Source organism: Pyrgilauda ruficollis, unplaced genomic scaffold (assembly GCF_017590135.1).
Source record: "Pyrgilauda ruficollis isolate IOZ18807 unplaced genomic scaffold, ASM1759013v1 scaffold38, whole genome shotgun sequence".
Lineage (NCBI taxonomy): Eukaryota > Metazoa > Chordata > Aves > Passeriformes > Passeridae > Pyrgilauda > Pyrgilauda ruficollis.
This window is the reverse complement of record NW_024525267.1, coordinates 4,360,855-4,385,538: the sequence shown is the minus strand read 5'-3', so window position 1 is coordinate 4,385,538 and position 24,684 is coordinate 4,360,855. Positions and strand designations below refer to the sequence as shown.

General features: G+C 38.4%; 1 protein-coding gene across 7 annotated transcripts in view; it reads right to left on the bottom strand.

Moving 5' to 3' along the window:
- Window positions 1-6,582: 6,582 nt before the first annotated feature.
- TECPR2 (tectonin beta-propeller repeat containing 2) overlaps window positions 6,583-24,684 on the bottom strand; it is a 41,292-nt gene continuing 23,190 nt past the window's right edge. For 6 of the 7 annotated variants that reach the window (XM_041476130.1, XM_041476132.1, XM_041476129.1 and 3 more), the window contains 6 exons: window positions 24,386-24,475; window positions 23,305-23,538; window positions 19,594-19,742; window positions 8,148-8,289; window positions 7,010-7,159; window positions 6,583-6,759 (listed from right to left, as the gene is read on the bottom strand). In XM_041476130.1, coding sequence (XP_041332064.1) covers window positions 6,602-6,759; window positions 7,010-7,159; window positions 8,148-8,289; window positions 19,594-19,742; window positions 23,305-23,538; window positions 24,386-24,475 — 923 coding nt within the window. In that variant the 3' untranslated portion in view covers window positions 6,583-6,601. Of the gene's footprint in view, window positions 6,760-7,009; window positions 7,160-8,147; window positions 8,290-19,593; window positions 19,743-23,304; window positions 23,539-24,385; window positions 24,476-24,684 lie in introns of those variants that run through there. The other variant, XM_041476134.1, reaches the window with a different exon arrangement.

The following is a 24,684-nucleotide window of genomic DNA, read 5'->3' as shown; positions in this document are numbered from 1 at the left end:
AATCCTTAGAGACAGACCTAAAAAAACCACCCACTTGTCCAGATCTGCAAAAGATTCCTCTTATCCCCCACAGAGGCTGGCAAAACTCACCAGGCAGGGAATCCTATGTAGGTTATGAGCCTGTCCATGCTGCCCAGAACAAACATGCTGAGGGAGACTGAAGTCTGTGCTCTTGGCAGTACAGTTCTGCAGAGACATCATTATTCTTAAGGTCCCTGAAGCTGACAGCAAGATAGATGCCAACCTGCTTCTAAAAGTGGCTCTGAGAAATCACTGGCTGTATGATTGTGACACTCAGGCACTGAATGAAGCATGGCCTTTTAAGTGAAAGCCAAGCTCACCTTGCTTGGTATGCTTTGAAAACTCATCTGGAAAAATATGGCATCTCTCACCCATTTAAGAAAAAAACCCAAACATCTGTTACCTTCCATCTCAGAAGTCTTCTATTAAAATCAGGTTGAAGAAGTCACTACATTGCAAACAGCCAGCAATGGTGAAAAACATGCTGCAGAGGACTAAGGAAAGGTTAAAGATGACACAAAACCCAGCCAGCTGAAGCTCTGTTTTTTATTAAAACTGAAGTTAAAGTAGAAGGAGCTGCTTCACTACAACCCCGAACCTCAACTCCCATCCTACAGCAAGTGGAAGTGGCAAGATGGGGAGGAAGGAAAGAAGTGCCATACAAAACACTCAATTGCCTGTGTTTTCCTCAAAATATTTGCTCTACACGGGCATCATGTAAAAACACATGATAGGACAGGAGAAAGATCTCCCCACTAAGCAAAGAACAGTATGAAAAGCCACCAGCAGGCCTTAAAAGCAGGGAGATCCAGCTCCCCAGTGCATCCATTCCGAGCAGAGACAAACACGTGCTTCAGATGTTTTTGTTGCTGTTTTAAACATGCCCCATGTTGGCAGTATTTTAAGTAACCAGCTAACGAGACCTGAAGCCCAACAAATCTCCTACACAAGTACCTATGGCATGGATGTTAATATTTAACAAGGTCAGCATTATTATTACAGCAATTACAAAGAGAACCAACAGTGCTAAATTTACTACTTCAAAGTGTTACACTGATCATTTACCACGTTCTCCTTAACTTAAAAGGTCTGACTTTCACCACAGCACCATGGAACAAAGTGCAGGTCCATTGCTTCACATGTTTTTATCCCCAGTTTGGAGTGCTGGGTGCGGCTCACAGAGGGAACAGACCCTAGACCATCTGTTGAGGCACAAAACGGATTTAGCAAGACAAGCGTGGGAGCCGAGCAAGTAAAATCTCAGTCATTCTAGCAATTACCCTACTTACTTTGCACTTCCCATGATCAGCTGGCTGGTCTGTTCCCTAGAACAACCAGGGATTGTGGGGTTTCTTGCTGGCAGTTGCAGTTTTTCCCCTGCAGCTCAAGCAAATTCATTCTCTATGGTACATCCCCCTGCTCTGTAGCGAGGCACATGTGCCAGGAATTCTGCTGGGGGCTTCCCTGGAACTTTCCTCCCAGCCTTATATTTGTTTTCTGGGAGAGATCTAGTTGGCTTGACCTTCCACCTGACCCAACAAAGCTTAGCTAAATTCATCCAGCCCACATTTAGGGAAAAATACAGCAGCATGACAGCCTCAGCAAGGAGTCATCTGTTGAGTATTCTCATTTCATGCTTCAAGAGATGTTAACACCTGTGTCACTTCTCCATCCCATACACAAGATACCTCTGCACACCCTTAACAGCAGAGAGCTCTCAGCAAAAGCTCCCCACACTGATTAGACAGCAGGTCCACTGAATACAAATAAAGCACAGTCACTTGTGCAAACCCAAGATGGTAAGTACAGGACGTTAACAAAATTCCGTACACATCTTTAGGTACATTTTCTCTGGATATGAGATTCAAAACATAAGTGTTGTAAATGGAAGTCTCCTTCCTTTATCTGCTCTAAGTGTATCTCAGCTGAGGTTATGAGAAAAGTATATTAAAATGGAAAAACAAGTCACTGGTTTCTTCAGTATCAGAAATAGTGAATAATGTTTGAAAGATTAATTCATAACTGCAGCTCCACTCAGTGATATTCAGCTGTGTACTATTCAATTCATCTATCAGAATCACAGTCTATAAAAACCCCTGTATGTAGAAGTAATTTCTGAGGGTCAAAATGGAAAGAGCATTTTTCAGCTTGGAAGATTTAGTATGTTTTTGGTATTTCGTTATCAGCTTTTTCAGAACAGAAATCAAAGCTTTTATATATGTGCATATACATATATAACAGTTCACCATCCAGAAGAACACAAAGATTCTCAAAGAGATCTTTACTTTTTCTATGCTTTTTTTCTTCCACTAGCATCAAGCAGGATTTTAACTTTGTGGCTAATATAACAATTTGATAGATATATTTAAATAGATTTCAAGTCAGGTAGACTCAAAGACCAAAGGAGTCATCACGGTAATTTCACTCAGCTTCTAGTGTGATACCAGCCACAGAACATTCTAAAACATTTCCTGCACTGAACCCAAACCTCGCTTCCCATCTCAATTTCAAGCAGTGAGAAGTCCATAACTGATAAACCCAGATATTGCTATTCAGCAGACTAGGGAGATAATTTCATTCATCCAGACATTTTAATCTTTATTGGTAGAGCTCTGGTTGTAGTAATTCACAGAAGATAATGACTGCAACTCAACTTTCACTTTCCAGTAATGAAAATCCAGTCCTATATATTTCAAGTTCTCTTCTGTCCTGCTGATGTGAGAGTGGTTAACTACGATAACTCATTATCAAAGAATCAGGGTGATCTACTTTGTTTGGCATGGGATCCATCAGCCTTTCCCAGCTACTTGCCACTATAATACTGTTTCCAACATGTAACTTTGGCTTTCAGGAAGGTGCAAGAGGAGTAACAGCTGGAAATACAGCTGGAAATCCTCAATCCAGTCTTACCTCTCTACTCCTGACATTAGGGATGGGATGTAGACAGGGCCAGTTAGTGTAAAATCTGGACACCTGAGAATTTACACCAAAGTAATGAGGAGAACTCCGTACCTTCATGAACAATTTATGCTTCACTAACTGCTAATTAACCAGGATAAGCCATAGACATACAAGCACTTGAATTTCAAGCCTTTATACTCAGAACAGCATTTACTGAAAACATGTATCAAGGTTGTTCCTTGAAATCTACCCAGAAATGGCTGAAACAACTAGCAAAAGCTCATTCAGTAAAGGGAGTTCCAAGACAAAAGCAAAAATATAAACCAGAGTGTTACACAAGTCTGAAATAACCCACAAGTGCTTTTGAAAAGCTTGGCAGAACTCATCTGTTGAAAAGTAATGTAGGAGAATTACAGGGTTCTGATGTTCACAAGTGTGTGGGAAGAAGGGGGGATCCTGGTCTATTCCATCAGACACTTGGAACAGGTAATGGAGGATGAAGACTTGTGAAGCTTTGTACTGCACAAGTAAAGCTACGTTTAGACAATGACCCAAGTTCATCATTTAGTGCTTCTCACTGTAATTTTCCTAATAGTAGCACTGTTTCATATCAACAGTTCTACTACCTTACCTAAGGAACTCGTGTATTTTCTTTGACACTTGTTGGTGAAAGACTTTCTCTGTACCATTTAACATGACCCTATCTATTTTTATTGCTGTGAGACAAAGAAAACCAGGAGTTTCTCATCTGTCTAAGATAGCTGGTTTCACAACAACTCATCACAGACATCTTCCTTAAGCTGTGACATCAGGATTACTCCTGCAAAATAACAAGGAGCCAGTGCTGTAAGGAGACTACTATTTCCCTGCAGGAGTCAGAGAAGCAGCTCAACCAGTTTGTCAAGATAAAAGCTATGATAATTAGCAAGGACACTGCCATCTGAATCTGAACAGGATTCCTGGGGTTGGAAGTGTGTTTAAGAGTCAGAAGCCTCATTAATCACTGTTACATTCTCTTGTGTGAAGTTACCCAGGTCCCCACTCAGCCAGGAAACAGCTCTCTTTTGGGAAGCAAAGCCAAGGTGTTCTCTCTTAAACCCCAGCTGCAGTTCCAGTAAAATGCCAGAAACACAGGAAGTCCTCAGATAATGAATAATTCAAGGAAGGGTGCAGTTACAGCACACGTGGTACAATCACCATTTTCTGCTGCACCATTTTCTAGCTGGAACCACAAATGCTTATTTTTCACTGACAGCTAAAATATTCAACATGCAATTTTTGTTCAGCGTGCAAGGAAATAATTTTTTTTTTACTTCTATTACAGCAAGACTATCTTAATATGGATGCAACAAGCATAATATTCAAATGAGAGACGTGTTTAATTGTCTTTGCTTGAATGACGAACATTTTGCTGGCTTGACATCCCTGTCACAATTAAAAAAAATAGATAGAATAAACTTCACAGTATTCAGGTCCTTACACTGTCACTACCATGCTGTCTGGGGCAACATTAGGGCACAGTCTTTCACAACAAGATGACTGTCAGACATAGAGAATTCTCTTGTAAATCACACAAAAGATGAGTCTTACCACAGTAATTTATTTCTTAAAAATCTAATTTATTGCACTTTGTCTTAAAGCACAAACAAAACAAAAAAAAACTAAATACAGAAATAAAAGTAAAAAAACCCATCCTAATTTTGTTGAAACTACCCTAAAAAGTAGTCTGTAAGAGCTCTTGACACAAATTGAATATTAACAACCATAGCAAGGAACAGTATTATACAGTAAATAAACAACTAGCAAGCTCAAACCATTACTAAGATGACTTTGAAAAATGTAATACAAAAGTGTTACTGTTAAATAATGCCATTGTACTGGAGCATCTGGTGCTTGGAGAGCACAGAGAAGTTGTTCTTTCTCATGTCCTTTCTCCAAAGTGATTGACTCAGGAGTTGCCATAAGATACTTTTTAGCTGAATTTCAGCTTCTTTGGGGTCCTCAAGACACCAAGCTATGCTTGCATAAAACAGACTGGGTTACTTCACAAGCTGATTCCTTTACCATCCACTTCCAGACAGGCTAAAAGAATCCCTCTGGGGTAATCTCTGTATAGAGATGAGACAGCAAAGAAGCAAACAATCTGTAAAAGGGAAATAAATCTGTCCTTCCTGTAGGACTGAGATTCATCTGAGAACTGACAGCCAATGCCACAAGTGCTACTAAAAAAAAAAAAGACATAACGTCTCTCTCCCCAATTCACATTCTCACCTTGCACCATGTTTGTTCCAAGTTTAGTGCAGTACACGCATGAACTATTCTGAAAGAGAGCAGAGGTTAAAAAGAAAACACATCCTTTTCCATTTGTGTTAAGTTTTGAAAACAGAAACATCCCCACTTTTCAACTCTTGGCCTTTCCTGAAGCTGGCTCTTTTACAGTATTGGTTAGCAGCTGCTTAAAACATTCTGATGATTTATAAGCTTAGAACAAACACAAAATAACTCCTCCGCCTACATACTGAACTCAGGTTCTCTCATCTATAGTTCTATTGCTTAAAAAAGATGAGGTATCTTTCAAAGAAGATTTAGTATAAAGAAAAATAAACTGCAATGATTAACTTCGGTTACTTCCCAGTTCATCACATATTCCTGTTGCAACATCTGTTAAGTATAAGACACTTCAGAATTTAGCTAACATAGCTAAAAGTCAGAATATTGTTAAGTATTTTCTCACAATATCATGATTTTTAATGGGATATACAGGTAATTCTATCAATTACCATTTTATTCTTAATAGATCTAAGTTTGGTACTCAAAACAATGAGTCCAAATGTTAAAGCACTGGCTGGAGGCACAAATACAGCACAACAGGAATTATGAAAACTGCCTTGTACATTCCTGCTTTGTACTACAAACTCAACAAGCGACCTCTTCTTATTCCAAACTGGGACTCATCCCCAAAACTCTGTCAGCTTCCTGATGGCTATGGAAATGGGCAAAAATCCCCCTGATATTAGGTGTAATCCAAACCTCTACCTTGTGAATGAAGCCAAATTATGAACAAAATTTCTGGAAATGGAAGGTTAGTATAGCCTCACAATTATTTATATGGAAATGGATCAAACTAAGTTCATTCTAACAATACTGTCTAATCATGATGTTCTCAGATCTTACTAAGAAATACTTCACCATATTTTCTTCCATGCTGCAAGGAAAAATAATTCTAAATATATGTACAAAAGTCAGGGAGCGATCCCATCAGTATGGTATGGAGTTCCAAATACAAGAAGAAATTGAGAAATGCTCGATGTTTCCACTGTAGAGAAATATTTAATGCAACAGAATTCCTTCTCAAAATCAGTACATTAGTTGCATGCTGTTGTGAAGTACTCACTTCCACTGCTAGTAAGGTTAACTTAAAAGTTATATTTCCAAAGGAGCTTTTACAGTAGTACAGTATAACAATTGCAGTATGCCACACCTAAAGAGTCTCCCAAAAGATTATGTAACAAACATTAGAACTCACAGCTTGGGGGCTATTTAACAGGTCAGTTTTCCAATACAAAAGTGCTAATATCACAGGTCCAATATGAGTGGCTCTTCGATCCAATATTCTGTACATACATTACAAAAACACTGTCCTCCTGTTTTTTTCACTGCTTCACAAGCTTGACAGACTTCATATCACTTCCCATTCATCTTCTAAATCATCAGGGTGAAGCAGAACAGAGGTGTCATTATTTTTCTGCAAACTATGGGAATGGCTAAAGGTCTTAGTGAGGCGCTGGAGCAGAGATCCTGAAGTACTGATCGCCCACAGTTCATCTAGAGGGGTCACTGCAAAGCATAAATTATCCATCTTTTAATTACAGTAGCAGGTTCCAATTCTAAACACTGAATAAATACTATTTGGATCTGTTTTCCCAATTATACCCAAAGAAGGTTTTTACCAATGTGATAAAAACACCCTTGGTGAAACACAGTGTGCGTGGCTCTCCCTGCATATGGCCAGCTTGAGCACCATCAGGTAGAGCTCAAAGCAGACATCCCAATGTTTTGGACAGACTGTCATGCAGCACCAACTTGCCTGTTAAACGTGAGACATTCCCAGGAATCTTTTTCCAGTAGTCTCCCGCAGGATTCTTGTCAGTGACGCCGTATCGGCGAGCGACGTCTCCGTTGGGGCAGCGTGCCCACACCGTCCTGGCGCTCAGAGCCAGCTGGCAGGCCTGCAGACCTACAGGAGTGGGACATGAGGAGGGAATGATCAGGCTGTCCTGGACTCTAAATACACTTGCAGAAAGTACTCTGAGAGCAGACATCAAGACTATAATAGTTTTTATATATTCTTACATGAAGCACTGGTGAACAAAAAAGGTTTTTAACCGCAGAGTTGGTACTCCCTGCATCTATTGATCATAAGGGTTATCCCAACATGGATATAATTTGTTATGTGGCCACAGCCACAAGCAACATCCAATTAGAGAACCTTCATAACATGCTTTTGGAGCTCTCACTGTATGTGAATACCACATGGGGAATAAGCCAACAACTACAATCTTAATTTATCTAAAAATGGTTAATATTACAGACATTGTGGACTCTTGCTCCCTCTTCACAAGAGTACTCCACAGCTACAGCAAAGTGCCATGAGTTAATGCAGTGGGAAATCTTTAAAAAGCAGACAGCATCAATGCACAGTTATTTAGAAAGAATTAAATAAAACTAAATTTTATTTCTAGGCAAGGCAAAAGTGTAATTACCTAATCCACAACATATCCAGCACACAGGCTTAGTAGAAAGATGTGAGAAATAGTGTAAGGTTTTTGCTACCCACATATAGGTAAGAAACCTCATGTGACATCACAATTAAATACAAAACCCCACAGCACAACAGTCTTCCTACTGCTTAGGAATTCTGCTTTAGTTTTAATTGAAAGGGAACTGTACCACTTACTAATTGAGTGGCAGCAGCCTGAAATAACACATCAGAAATTAATTTTAAAAATTGTATTTCTTCCAGTTAACTACTCAGTGTTTTTAAGTAAAACAAAGGTCCTCTTTAAAAAATAACCCTTATCAAACACTTGACTGCAAAAAAAAAAAAAAAAAAAATTAAGCACTACTATCCAATTTAAAAAGCAAAAGCAACAAGAAAAAAAAACATAAACAAAACCACTGAGAAAATGGCAGAAACAAGAAGGAACTGATGCATTAATTTTTACCTGGTACATGTTCCCAGTCAGTGCCAACAGGCATTTCATCTGTAATTCCAACTCGTACATGGACATTCCATTTGCTATCAATTGCCCACAACATCTGATCATTTGGACTTGAATGAATGCTGACCAAGTTGATTCCTACTGGCTATAAAAATTAAGCATAGTATTTAAACTTTGTACTACTGTATCTTTGTACTATTGTAGCATTTGTTTTTCACAGAAGTACACAAGAGCAGTACAATATTTACCAGATACTAAAAACAGGGAGAAAAATATCTGATATTTTATGTGCTATTGTACACAATTATCCATTTTCCAAGAACTTTAGCCCTTTGTAAGTGCAAAAAGAACATGAATGAATGTATCATTACTGATAATGATATTAATATTTAAAGTTGAGTTTTCAAGTCTAATAATGTTAGTATTTGCTTAACCACTGCAATTCCAATCACAGTCTGAGCTGCAAGTTGGAAGAGGGAGCTCTTCCAAAGAATTGCACAAAATGCAACATTTTCCTCTTGCCTGACAGAAAGCTTTCCTAACATTATTAAACCCACACTTTATTTCTAAGCATATTCTAAAGCAGTACATTTCTACAGTCTGAATGTCTCCTCTTTGCAATGAAATGATGATCTGCCTTCTTGCCTGTACTCCATTCTACAGGAACACATCCATGGAACTCACTGCAGAGCACTGCAGTACTGGAGCAGCCTCACCTGCAGGAGGGGATCCACAACACTTCCCAGTGGCAAACACAAGTGAAACACACTTCCCATTCTGCTCCCAGGCATGTCCTTACTCCACCTGCTTCTACAGGGATTTGCCTTAACTACTGTTCAAAATCAGCGGCACTGACATAACATCATGACTTTGTAGCAAAACCTATGGTCCAATCAGGCTGGACGATTGCAAATATCCTGCAAAACATGTACTTTGAATAAAACATGGACATTAAATAAAAAAGTTTGTCTCCACGTCAGCCTAGATATCCTGCAAAACACGTACTTTGAATAAAACATGGACATTAAATAGTTTGTCTCCACATCAGCCTAAAGGCACTGCAGAAGACAGCATGGTGTCTGAAATACATCATCTCCTCACAAAGCAGCACTGCATTCCCTGCTTTAGCCTCATGGGCATAAGCTGAAATTCCAGAGTACTAAACAGAAGAGCAAGTAGCTCTCTGTATGTATAAACCAAGGGATACAGAAGCATGATCTGCATGTATATACAAGGACACAGCCCAGTCCCAGATGGGCCTTCTGTGTACATAACAGTTACCTGCTTTGGTTTTGCTTTTAAAATTCTGGTGCTGACTTGGGTCTGACCAAGCCATAACCAAATCTGACTTGCACCACCAAATCAATCCTGTCTATTCAGGTTTCAAGGCCCTTGACAGAGTATCTTCTCATGTTTTTCCTCTCGTTAGGTATTTGCCCTTTGTTGGAAGCTTGAGGCTGGTAGAGGCTAGATCAAGCATTTACCTGTGGTCACAGTAAATTTACAAGCAGCTGCTGTTTGAATACACTAAAAGTAAAGCCACTAATTGTCTTGAAAAGCACTGACTATATAGAATATACAGCTGCTCACCTACTTTCAGATTGATATTAAACTACTGTCTTGAACAAAAATCTCAACCAACAAAAAAACCCCCAAAAAACAACCCAACCCCAAAACAACAAACCCCACCAAAAAAATCTCCAAACATACCCAAAACCAACCCATCAAATGCCCAAAATCACACTAAAAACAAAACACCCCAAAACCCCACACAATTTTCCCATTTGGACTTCTGCCCCTTTGCTGGATGTGACCCTCACTCCTGGCCCAGTTTTCATTTCTCCCCTCCATTTTCATTTGCTTTTCTACAGCCACCTTGGCTCTCACTCTCCCCTTGTCCCTGCTCATGTCCCCCCAGGGCTGCCATGGAGCAGTGCCTCCCTCCAGTGCAGTTTCCTGCTCCATCACATCCCTCACCACACTCCTGCAATCCCATGTTTTCACACAAGAGAGCTGGGCAGTTATTAGCTTGTGCAGGCTGAAGTACTGCATGAACAGGAGACCTCTGCCTTTCATATTTTTATTTTAATAGTATTTTTTACATCCACTTATTTAGAAGAACGTGGTAAGAAGGAGATAGCCACCTCTTTCCCAGATTCAGGACTTTCTGTCACCTTTCCCCCATGTCCTTCACAGCACAGACTGACAGTGTGTCTGTCTATGCTTTGCAATACACTTCAAGTTCCAGCCAGGGTCCATCCCAAACTGTGCCTGACACCTTGGTGGGACTTTTGTTTCTGAACTGTTGAGATTTGTGCACTTTGCTCCCCACTCATATGCCAGGATCCCATGCCTCTCTTCTACTGTCATTTTGTCTAGAAGAGAATTCTCTCAGAAAGAGCTGGAGTATTTCCATCCAAAAAGACTCACTGAGTGCTTAAACCTGCCACCTAAGCATGTGCATTGTTACAGATTTAGAGGCAGTGTAAGCTAAGAAAAGCAGAGGAAACACCCAAAAGGAGAGCCACAAAAGGAGTTGTATGAATCTCAGCTAAATTGCTCCTGATACCACTGCAGGCTCAAGTGTAATCAAAGCAATTACTTCTACCCTATTCTGCACCACCAACACATCTAAGAAACAAATGCCAATCATCAAAATAATGTGTTTAAAGCTTGGCCAAATATTCTTCTCATTCTTTGCTTTTCTAAGTGAGCTCACTTCATCCTTCTGTTTCCCTGACTCTCTGGGTATTTCACTTCCAGCTTCTCTTCCTCCTTCAGGCTACTCAGCTCTTTCTGATCACCTCACATCAATAAAACCTCTTTCTACTACTGCAAAGCATCCAGGTAATTCCTCTATGCCCCAGCTTTCTGCTGTGGAACAGCCAGTAAAGGACACAACTGACAAAGGACACACAGGGACATCATTATACACATACCATTACATATCATATACACATACCATTACATATCATATATACATATCATTATATACAGCAGCTTTTGGCACAGACCAGGAAATTTGTTTGGAAACAAATATAGGCAATTCCTAGAGCCTGTTGCAAAGGTTTGACTTCTGGATTATTTTTTACCCAGAAAGCAGCATCTACAACAAGAAGGTACTCTCATGGCTACTACAGTAAGGTGGATGAAATTAATTTTAAATTTTCTTGACATAATGAACTATTTTCTTAGAACAATCATGCTGATATTATCTCAGATATCTCCCATTTTCACTAAGTTTTAATTACCATAAGCATGCTTTAAGTATTTTACAAGTTATATAACAAGAAAATCTCTACAGCTGCAGTTAAAGGTTAAATAGAGTTCTCTCATAGCACTAAAGAGAGATATCTCTGCAAATTCATAAATCTGCTGATAACATTTTAGAGACTGATAACCATGAAAATTGATAAATTATTTCAGCGTAGCCTTTACTCAGCTGGTTTAACTTCCAACAGCATTCATGAGATTTATATACCTTGACTGTGAAACATGTCCTGTTTGTAATTCACTGGAGAATCTGGAATTTTAAAGAACCTTGCAGCAGCCTCTCAGCCTTCTGCTCTGACACACCAAACTCTGTTTATACGTTTATCCACAATATAATCATCACTGTGAGAGATCAACCTGTTATGGTTCATTCATGGCTCCAGTGCTATTTGATAAAAAATTGCAGAAAACTTTGTTTTTCTATTACTTGGAGTGCCAAACATTTCTAAACTCTAAAAATCTCACAAGTCTGACTGGTTTAGCCAGTCAGATCTGAATGCACATTCCCCATCCTCTGGTCTTGTGCCTTGGCTTCAAACACCCCAGTCACTCCCTGTCTTTTGATATGAAGAACTTCCCACCAGGACCATGGACTGCAAGACTATCAACTATGCCCTTTTCAACATTAAAGCAATATACTAAGAGCTGTGGATATATTTGTTGTCTGCTACAAATAAAACGAAAGAAAACCAGCTTGCCACATGTCTGTTGTGAAAACAATGTTGATAAAATGAAATAAACTTGAAGGAATCACATAACTGCCAAGTTGTTAAATGATATCAAGAAACAATGTCTATGCTAAACATATTTAAGTTATCAAGTTGTCCATTAGCTTTATAATTCTGTGCAAGTTACTTCCTCTCTTTCTGCAAATCACAGAGAATTAAGTTTCAGTGTAAGAATTTAACACAACCAATAGTATCAAACAAAATCCGAAGTAAAAACTAACACATTTCTCCAAGCAGTCTCCCCTACATACTACTCAAAAGTTTTGTCTTATTGGTCACAGCTGAACCCAAATGGTTAAAGTTCCCTGTCAAGGAAGAAAGGACAAACACACGCACACAAAAAAGGTACCAGAACATTTTCCACGTCACTTTTCAGGAGCACAGAGTCCATGTACCAGCAAACCTCCATTATCTCTGTCCTGCTGCAAATATCCAGGATAAGGAAGGCTAAACATAACATTATCAGTCTGGCCAAGCCCAATCCTTTTTGTAACAGGTTGGTAGCTACATTCAGCACAAATGTTCTCCCTGCCTTCCAAAGACAAAGCAGAAACACCTTCAGCTGATCCAGGCCAGGATGTAAGAAGGTCACATCAGGGGTATTTCTTACACTCTGGAGTATTATGAGTGTATCAGACTAATCTGACTATTTTCATGACTAACAACATCCAGACCCTCCTAATGAGGATAACAGAGACTGCAACTTAGAGAGATTCTCCCCCAATAAAGGCCTATTTACATCTTTTCCGAGGTTCATTTAAATGAAGGTTATAAAGCCCTTTCAGCATTAGCTTGCTAAATTAAGTGCTGCTTTTTCTCTCTGCAGAGAAGTTCAAGGCATTATACAGGAGCAGTAAAGATCAATCCGTTTGGTCTTCCTTGATGCCACATGCTCTCCAGTAAAGTTAGCATTAACAGAGAAACATAACTATTTATTGTCTGTAGAACTGGAGCATTATTTTCCTCAGAAGCCTTAGAACAACAACAGGACCCTTTGCCCCACTTTCTGCCTTCACTGGATAAAAGGGACAAAGGCCTTAGTTGGGTATTTCCAACCAAGGAGGTCTATGACCAGCACAATCTGGAAGACAAAGCAAAGCCAAGGAGGAAATCCCTTGACCTCTCCCTTCTGTTAGCTCTAAATTTTTTATTCCAACGTTTTTTCTTGCAGAAACATGGGAAAGGCAACAACATACGGTATCAAATCATAAAGAAGATCAAACCATACCCATGCAACTACTCAACATGTTCTCAACAGAACCATAAAATACTTTAAAAATACTTAGTACAACTGCTCCTTAGAAGCAATTTAAAAAATAAATAATTTAAATTTCATGTAACCAGTTTAGAGACCATACAACTCCAGGTCTACTCAGGTTTGCCCAACTGTCTTCTGGTCATACTGCTTTATAACTAAGATTATAAGCTAATGTAGGAGATAAACCCTCTGTAATTATCCCAGAGGTATTTTTAATAACATGTTGAAGAACTGAACTGTTAGGAAAATAAGAATTAATTATTTACAGAAATGTGTGTTAAGTAAACACTAAGTGCAAATTCCCAGGAAACAGAACATCATTTAACACTAGGTAATAACAACCTTGTATAAGCAAACCTGAGTAACCAAGACTTTTATTTGTTTTACAAATACACTTTCAATGAGCATCAGCAAAACACCCTCTGATGTAGCCTGTGCCTGTAGAGTGCCCCTCTTTAGCTTTTGAAACTTAAAAACTTAAGTTTCCAACTTAAAACTTAAGTTTCCAACTTACAAAGGAGAGAAAGCATTTTTTGGGGATTTCAGGAAAGGGACTTCAAGCTCCTAATTCAAGGTCAAAGGGTCTGATGTGTCCAGCAGATATCCCAGGGTGTCTCCTTACTCTGTGCTACCACAGCTCATACCTGCTAAATCATGATGATCATCCTCTACCCATGAATTTTTATACCATGGTGCTTTTATTTTTGAATAGAATAACTGAAAAACTATCAAAACTTAATGATAGTTGTGGTTACTTTATTTGTCCAACTGAATGTTAAATATATTTCTTCATCTCCCTGAGGAATAATTAAATATCTAATTCTGTGTTAACTAACCAAAATATGGGAGTATTGGAAGAGTTGCAGCTATGAGGAAGTTCCAAATAATGACCAAATCGAAGTATGAAAACTGAAGGCTCTCTTTCCTACAATTGTTGTTTTAAATGTAAGCCAGTCTTGTCAAAAAGCAAATACACCACCTTGAGATCACATTTTAGAAGGACACAGGAGGATTGCCTACTGAATCTTCTGGCTGTGCTGCTCGTTGGGCACTTTCTGTGAGCCGAAGCTTCTGGCGCTGATAACAATTGCTATCTCCCACGACAGGCCACACGCCCGCTTTTCTGAACACGGCGATAGCTGGGCCCTAAAACAACTATCAGAAGGCTAAAACTCCAAAGCAGCAAACTACAGTGAAATACAGTGACAGCAGTTTTCTTAACTAGCAAGAAGGAGGAAGATAGTAAGCACTACGCTCAGCAATGAGTCAAAGTGAGGCAACTCCAGAACAAATGCTGAAATTGCATTTTTTCACCCTCTAAAAGCACCTTTTATGTAACTTACAATTACTTAAGATAGGCATGCCTGTGAAGAATAGCACAGACTTGAACTTAAACATTATGGCATTCTAAATCAGCTAAACAAAAGACACAGCTGCAGAAGCTTTGCTTTCCTGTACTTATTTGCAACCCACCTTGAGACAGCTGCTCTTACTACTGCCAAACAGCTTTTCTCTGCATCATCTTGGAAAGTGCAGTCCTCCAGGAAAATCATCTCCCTATTAATGTCTTCAGAGGCCTCACATGAGTGAAGATACACAGAACAACAGACTAGTTAGTCTGGTCTAGAGAGAACCAGGCCTAATGACCGTATTACTTCTCCAACCTAAGCAGACTTTGGTTAATTAAAGGTACTTCCTCTGAATCTCAGCCCTCCAAAGCAGAACTCATGGTAACTCAGAAGATGTCTGTGCAATGGCTGAGAAATGCAAGCTGGTCTGTGCTAGTGAAAACCATTGGACTTGGAAACAACAGGCGTGTGAATAGTGCATTCAGAAGAACAGAGACTTCCATGACAAGGATGTACAGAAGTATATGATGATTCTGAAGTAAAAATTATAAAGCATTTTCTACAGAAAAATTTCCTTCCCCTCTAAATATTCAATTCTTGAAGATCATTTCAAACAATCCCTTCCTGCATTTCAGCTTAATGGCAAAATCTGATCTTGACGACTGCTCACCACTTCCTCCTCTAAGTACCACTTAATGCAGAACTGGCCTTAATAACAACACAAATCTCACTGAGAAATGCAAAAGCAAGGCAGATGCAGAAGAAAGTCCCCAGATTCACAGTAAGTGTTCTGTAAGGTAAGCAGAATTTTATCTAAATAAAGGAAACAATACAAAGATGATGACAACCATTTCTAACAAGTCAACACTCATCTGTAAGGCACAACCAACTCCTTACCTTTTCTTGACGTATGTTCAATGTGAGGTATTGAAAAGAAGTTAAATCTATCCTGTAGTGATTTTTTAGAATTACAGATAATTTGCCTAAATTTTAAATGACATTTTTAGACTACCATTTGCTTGTAGTTTTAATAATTTTTGAATGACTGCGAAAGCATGAGCAGCCTTAATTTAGTTTTTTGGAAGTCTGTGTGCAATAAAAAAATAGCTCCTCACACATCAATAAGAATTTCTGCTACCTGTAAGAATTTCTCTTACCTATGATATCAAGCTTAAAGTACAGAGACACAATTACCTGGCTGTTTATGGGAAGAGCAGTAAATCAGAAGTTTCTCTAACATGATGCACACAAAATGCAGGTGACACTTTTATGGCAAACTAAGTCAAGCAGTGCTCATCTGCTGAGAGCTACAAATGATAACTAAAGCTTTATGCAGCAACCAAACATTTCCATGAACAAACCCCTCGTACCTTGTAGTTCAGGCAAGCTATGTGAATATTTAAACAGACCTCTGGATTTAATAGTATCACTTTTTCGATTCTATTCTCTATGAGATTTGGTTACAAATTAACAAAAAGCAGCAATTAAAGAATGAGACAATAAAATGTCTCTATTTTTAGAGTAAGGCTGATTATTTACAATGAGTAGACGATTAGTCACTCATTACAAATATTTGTTCTGTTTCCTTTAATTTTGTCAGATAAAGTTGTTTATCTGATAGATGCCTTAATGTAAATCTGAGAAAGTGGCTTTTAAGGCCAGTTTTTAAACTGTGGGAAGCAAGAGTTACTCAAGATCACATTTTGTCTCAGCATCTTTTTCAGAAGGTACCAGAAATCAAAGCTGAAATGTTCAAAGAATTATTTTCAAACAGTTCAGCTTGGGGGGACCTTTGAAAGCAATTTAAAGACTTTTACCTTTAGAACAAGCTCTACCCTTTAATAATCTACATTAGTCTTACAGTCTATACTAATTTTCTATTTTATTTTTAGTTATTTTTTCTTTAGGCCAGAAATTGGAAAAGCATTAAATCCTAATAAAGATAAAAACATATAAAAAGATACTCTATATTATCTATATAAATAATATTTGTATTTCCTGCTTTTATTTAAATTAAGTTTTTTATATATGTAAAAATATGGATGTATTTTGAGACGTGTTGCAACAGATGATAGGTTTGTCCTGCATGTTAACAATAGAATGGAAGAACATTTTTTATTTCCTGGTCTAAAAAAATTTCATCAAAGCATTTTGATTAGTTTTGAAACTAAATGCCCTTGAAACAGCTTTCAAAAAGCTGCTTAACTACATAATTATTTTACTTCTAAGACTGCAGAACCAAATTGATGAATCACAGAAACCAGCTATATATAAACTACTACTGCTCAAGATACTCTAATGATGTTATCAACCACTTCTGAAGTACTGGATAAAATAAAAAAGAAGGAGGGCAGAGAACAAATAATGTTTTCTTCATCTCAAGAGATGTTTCAGTAAGGAGGTACAGAGAGAAGAGTCTCAAACAAGAATGGGTTCAGTCTTGATTTAAGAAAAAAATACAGCATTACAGAGCCAAAGATTGAACTTAAATTATATTCACTCATTTTAGCATGAGCAAAATCTCATCAAAACTGCAGTCTCTGAATACCTTTGTGAAGTTATGCAAAGATGAATGCTGCAGCACTCCTTTAAGGAGAAGTGACACCATAAAAGCAGAGTCTGCAGCTGCTCACAAGCTGCTCCTGAGTCATGAGATCTGGGACAGGCAAGTCATATTGGCTCTGACATTTACTAAGGAATGAAATATCCATAGTTGGTTTTAAATTACGTTATTTGAGAGTGCTCCTGTACTTGAAGCAAGTGAAAAGAAATTTTGATTTCCTTCTTCAAACAGAAAATGGCTGAATCATTCACAAATACTTCTTACAGTATTTCTGTTCTTCTGAACATAAGAGCAAAGCAGCATGTGTCAAAGTCAATTAAGGGACAGAACAGCAAGGTGTTCCTAATAAAAAAATATTGTTCACTTAATAGCTCACTCTTCACACATCATGTTATATTTGTTTTCCAAATACTAAGTTAGTATTTGGAAATACTTTTAAAGTTCACATATTGTCTCATTTAGCATTAAGCCTCTGCAAAAGCATGAATGGCTGCTCGTTTAATGACTTGTTTTAACATGCTGGAATTGTCTCAAAACAAGCATGTAACCCATGAGTTTTCATCTTCTCTGCAAGCAATATTTGAATTCTTGCCCCTTCATATTGACTCATTAAATTTGCCATGTCAGGAGTTGGCAAGATAACAGGAAAGAGAATGATACTGATCTGGGTATCAGAAGGTTATAATTTTTGGAAGGCAACATCATCCAGCTTTGTTGATAAGATTATGGGAAATAATTTGATTTTCAACCTTGTCCACTTTCTACTTAAGGAAGTTACTGCCAAATCATGAGCCACAGCAAAGCCCAAGTCTCGTAAACACCTTCATATTGAGTAGTTTAATCTACTTCAGTGGAGTAGAGAACCACTTAGTACAGAGAAAATAGTATCAGCATAGAGAAACAGCTTTTTGGGCTATTCTCCTGGACAGACTTTTGACAGACACAAGTTTAACTCCCTGTCTCTTGGCAAACTCAGTTTAAATGGAATGTTTCTTCCTCTTTTTTTTTTAAGAATACTGCCTTTATGGGAGCCATCATCACTGACACCTTCAGTCTCATCTTCCTGCTGCCCTACCCCCTTGCTAGCAGGGACAAGGTGTTACATCACAAAGACCCACTTGCAGCACACCAAGGACAAGCACTGTAACCAAGTCCTTTTTGCAACTGATACTGGCACCTATTTATCAGTCTGCCTTGCTATTCTGCAAAACAAGGTGCCATTTCTGCAGAGCCACATTACAAAATGTACAGAATTAGTCATCTAACCAGTGCTGTGCTAACTGATGGGATGCATATCTGCAATTTTCATTTCCCTGCTCCCCTGCCCTTCTTTGCTGTTACACCCTGAGATACACATGAGCCAACAAATGGCTGATGAGAGATAAGCGGAACTAAAAGCAAATTATGTAAAAACCAAATAAATGACTGCAACTCCACTGCCACAGATTTACTGATATTTCTTAATGTGTACCTTTGAAAGTATCACACATTTCAAAATCTTTAGGAGAAATGCTGCAATATCACAGAATGTCAGTCAAGTATGCAAACACATCCAGTGCTACTGTGCTAGACCAGCAGACAGTTCAGTTCAAGCGATTTCATGCCAAGGAGTAAAGAATGAAATCAGTAGTCAGAGGTCAGCTCCATTACAGCAGTCCCAACCCATAAAAGAAATTACTCCCATTTCATAGATTAACTTGCAAAGTATTAGAGCAGCAATGAAACACTGTGGTTAAAGGAGAGATTTAAAATGAAAACAACCAAAAACCAAACAAAAAACAGACACTGGAAAACCAGATTTTGTCTGTTTTCTGTATTTTCCAAATATGCTTCCAGTTCACTTTAGGAGGCTTCTTTCAGCTCCAACCATCCCAGCTGGCAGGTAGAAAGGATATAAAGTTTGCCCATTCTGGTAACAAGGGAAAAAAGCTGCAGTTCTACTGCGTGCTTACAAAGCACTGCAGGACAAGGAAAGTCCCTGAATTCAGGCACAGCACCCTAGCAAGCATCCCAGACTCACAAGGATGGGGATAAAGGAAGAGGGAGGCAGGCACTTCGGCACCATGCCACTTGAGCAGAGCCTTCCCCCACCTCCGCTCTGTGCTGTTTGCCCATCCAGCCACTTGCTTAGCACACAGAGGGTACTCAGCATAGCTCAATGCTACACTCTACTATGAAACCTGGCTCTACTGTTTCCCATGAATTCTAAAATTACTGTTTTATTGTTTAGCATAGAGCTAAACCACTGGGTTACAAAGAATTGTAATCAGCATTTTACCTGTATAGGTGGCTCAATCATTATCCACGCAGGAAGCATCAAACTTGGGTTAAGAGGTTGAGTTCCTACACGGAAATAAATGCCACCATTGGTGTCACAGGCCCAAACATGCTGATTTCCACAGGTCAAGCTGATCAGCTTTACACCACCTAATAACAAAGAGATTATTAGCAACCTGGCATTTTCCTTTCAAATTCAGTTAATAATCACAACTTGTATTTAGACTTCATTGTATTAAGCAAGCTCAAGTCACATAAAAATGATTAGAAGTTAATACAACTTGTGGGAGAATAAAAAAAATTGCTGGATACAATGAACAAAACCAACAGGTAGTACATATGTGAGAAATTTCTTCTAAACCTAAAAATAAATGTTTTAGACACAGGAGAGTGCAATTTCTAAAGCACATTATAAATACTCTATTACAATAACCAAATTCAAGCAGGGAACCATTCCATGACAAATGTTACCAGTGCCTAGACAAACTTTCACATGACCTAATGTGAACTCTTCTCTGTAACTGGCCATGCTTGGAGACTTTTAAAGGTGTCAATCTGATAATACAGTCAGCAAAGAACATTCCTAACACCACCAGCATTTCAAAAATATGACAGCATATGGGTTATGCATTTCAGTGTTAACATACCAGTGTCACATCTGCAAATAAATGAACTGATTTTCAAATGGATTTATATTCACCGCTGTACATATTTATTACACCAATCTCAAATGTGCAGCAGTAATTTAACCCTGTCAGCACCATCAAAACAAAGCTGCCAAATAAGTGTTTGTTGGAATTTTGACATGATTTGTGTTCGGGTTTAGTCTAAATTCCTGCAAAGACAGTAGAGATGCAAAACTGGTATTTTAGACAAAATGGAACTGCTAGTTAACTGTCTACTGAAACTCTTACTCTTTCAAATTAATTTTAAAATAGCCACATGATGCAATGTATCTAACATTTGATTTCCTTTTTTCACCCCATGTTGGACAAAACGAAGCTAAGTAATGGAAAACAAGTTCCAAAGAAAGTGGGACCCAAGCAGTACAGATCCACTACAGAAGGAATGCTCTGGTCAGACTCCAAACTAGAGACTCTAAAAATAGGCCTTGCTGGTTAACTGAACATGCCAGTGCTGCTTGGGATATCCCATTCTTGGTAACAGTTCTGTGTTCAGGGATGTGAAATTTGGCAACAAATCCTTGTAAAGTGCATCAGACACAGCATTCCTTAAAGAGGAGCTTGGAATTTTATCCTACACAGTGCAAGTTCAAAGTATTTATTTCTGCAAATGTAATATTCCCAATTGTTAGGGCGTGCTGTGGAAAGGAACAGGAAACAACAGGACAACACAGCTTTATCTTTTAATTATTTGTAGTAAACAGATCTCATTAACCAAAATTATTTAATTTTCTGAATCGCAGGAATATAAATCAACCTATCTCATCCCAAAATTTCCTTTAACCAGAAAGCTTCATATAAAAACCAAAACGACAAACAAAAACTTCAACTGCTTGGCATGAGAACATCTATAGCAACTTTCTTTTGAGAATAGAGGCTTGACTTTGAGCTGCAAAGCCAAAACCTTACTTAAAACCGTGTTATTCCTTCTAATAAAGTATGCCTCAAAGCAATAGCTTTGTCACATGATACCTCAGCTGTCCAAGTGTTCTGATCCAGACAAGCATCAGGCACTCAAACATGGAATCACATATCACCTACCCAGCATAGCTGGTATTATTTACGTCTCCAGTACAATTTGATATTCAAAAACACAGCCCTTATGTAAATGTTTTGGGGTTTCTCCCTCCTCCCACCTACCATTTTTATCTTAGGACAAGGTAATGTTAACCAAATTCACCAACTGTTTTAGAGCAAGTAGCATGAACCAGCAGCATTGTTTATTGTCAAAACCTAAAGGTCATTCTACTGTGTTTAGAAACCTTGATGGTGATAGTGGAATGCTAATCAAAATAATCTACTGGGTGCTACTCCCAGTACATAATGTAAAAGGCAAGATACTACCAACATAATAAGAATATTTCAACCTTAATGCTGGTAAACCCCATACTTCCATAGAGAATTCTGAACTGCACTTTACAGAAAGTTGCTCCCACCCTGCCTGCCCTCCACAGTCACAGTCCTAATGTTTCTGGAGTAAACTTAAACAAACACTTGACACAATAACTCTCCAATTTCTTCAGCCCCATTAGAACAAATAAAGGTTTTTCTTTTATAGCCATGGATTTCCACTTGTCAAGCAGTGATGTACCACATGCAATTAAATGGAGAAAAAAATGTCTAAAATATTTTCACATTTCAGTGCTAAACCACAGTGACAGGTACAGTGGAGTGTTTGAGTATTTCCTGATCCCAAATCTCTTCTATGCCACCACCATGTGCCAGAGCTGACAGAACAGCTGAATGTAAAGGTTGAATTTCTGAACTGCTGAGTTCACAGGCCAGGTATTACAATCAGCTAACACCAATTGCACTGATTTCCTGTATGAATTATTTTGAGATTTTCAGACAATGTCCAGAAGTTACTTATTTTTTCAGTTAAACAGTTACTGTGTAAACTGCTGAAAAGTAGTGGTTCATTAGAAGAGTTTCAAACCACACTAAAGAACATGAGAAGGACAAAGTGGCCAAATCTATCCTGTAGTCCAGTAAAAGGCACCAGTGTTTAAACTATAGTATGATGAGTGATTTGGATCCAATTCATCAGGTCTGAAAAATAACTGGTGTAGCACTGAAAAACAAGTTAATTTTAAAAGATACTGTTTATAATTTTTCCATGAAATATTATAAACTATATACTAAAATTGTACATGAGGCTTAAACTCTGATAGCTGTGTCTGTCTTTCCTTAAACCTTAAGTTAAAACTGCTTGTCTGTTATCAGAGTCATGAACATTGCCATCAAAAATGGAAAAACTGCAAACCAGTTGAATTATTTTTAAAATGATGAGAGAATAGTGCATAGTCTTAATTTCCTTTCTCTTCACCTGAAACAGGTGTATAGATTAGCACAAATGTAAGAATGTTCTAACAGTCAGACTATTAAACAAATAAATCTGATGAGAATACTACTCATGAAGGTGGCAAATAACCTGATTATCCCAGAGCCAAACTCCAAACTGTGACTACATTTCAGTGATCAAATCATGGCCAAGGACCTAAGCAGGTGAAAAGAGCAGTTAACCAGCATCACATTCTAAGCATTATGCTGAATGATTACATCACTATAAATCTGAACATGAGTGTTATCAGCTGCATCACTCATGAATGATTCAACTCTTGGAGCATAATTCTTCCTTGGCAGGAGCTAAAAATGTGTTTAACCATAAAATTCAGATGTTTGTTCCCTAATCAGGTGACTATGGCTGCACTGAGGTACAAGAGCCAGCCTAGTTAAAGCTGCTGGAGCCCCTGCACAGCACCATGTCAGGCTGAGCCACTTCAGAGTGACCAGCTGCAAGATGCACTGAACACACACCAAATACCTTGCAAACAGGAATCTTCTTGTCTCCAGGAACAGGCTAAACAGAAAATTCTTTGAAAGCCACATCTGATCCTGATATTCTACAAACACCCGCCAACAGGTACTATTTAATCCAGTAAATGTTATATTCGACACCAGTAAACTGAAAGATATTTCTGGAAAATATGGTGTGCTAAGAGACAGTCTATTCAATAAAAGTGTCATACCTAGTTGGGAGAGATCCAGTTTTGTCCAATGCATCCCTGTTGGGCAGCTGGAGGAAAGTGTTCTGATAAATATCTGCCCGAGACTATCCAAGCCCCAAATGGCATCCTGGCAGGCAGAGTAGTGCACCATTTCAGCCTCCGGTGGCAGCTGCACCGTAGAAGGACGAAAATGAGGATTCTGATCACTGACACAAAACAGATCCTTGTTGCTTTGGCACAGCCACAAAAAGCTTCCTATGGAAAGGACACTTCTGTTATTAAAATAATTCCTAATCCACTCTGAGAAAGCTTACACATCTACTTTTTCTGAAAAAAAATATCAGTACATTTGAAGGCAAAACTAAAGCTTCTTGGCTATGCTCATAGGGTAAAGCTTTGAAGTACAAATACACAACCTAAGCTCTTATTTACGCACTTAAATACTCCATTTCTCAAATAAAGGAAGTAGTAAGTGATCTCATTTGAAGAAATGTTTCATTTGAAGGAACTAATAGAGAGAAGACACATGTAACAATGCACTATCACCTCTCTTTATTCTTTTGCTCTTTTATATCCTTGATAATAGCCTTTGAAAAGCAGTATTCTTTTTCAGCTCTAAACCACATTTTTGCCACTAAAGCCAGTGTACTTAGATAATGCAGCTGCTAACTACTGTAACCAGCAGTTCAATTCCCTGACAGGGTCTCACTTTTAAAAATAATGGGCAATTTCGCTGCAGTAACTGCACTGACAGGAGAAGCACTTGGTTACTACAAGCATTTCAGCAAAGCATGCTCTGAAACTTCCAATTACAAATTCTGGCAATTCATGCTTTGGCAGTTTAGGAAGTTGCTGCTCCTGAGGACCACCCATTTCTCTGCTGAATGCCACTGCACACCAACGGGGTGAGTGAATAATACGTTATTTTAATCTCCAGTAGTCTTACAGATATACTTCCACCCTACTTCAACTACTTTAGATCCCTGCAAACAGAAAAGACAACCAAAATCTGAAGTAATTCAGGATATTTAATTACATACACCATCAATTCCACTCTGTTTAAAAATCAGATATTATACACCTGCACTGCTTATTTACCAACCTTCTTTAGATGAAGCTGGGGAAGCCAACACAAAAATCCATTTTGTGGCAGAAGCAGTACCACGAGGCACAATATTATTCCAATACGTGCCTTGAAAGAAAGAACGAGTGGCATTAACAAGAAACAGAGTTTTCTGTTAAAATTTGTTATTTTAAATTTAGAAGAAATTCTATTGCAATCAATTATTAAATATATTTTAGACAAGATTTTCTATTAAAATCTTCCAAGATACTCTCGGGGGGGAGGGAAGCCTCCTCCCAACACCTCTGTAAACACACAGAGAAAACTGTGAATGCAGA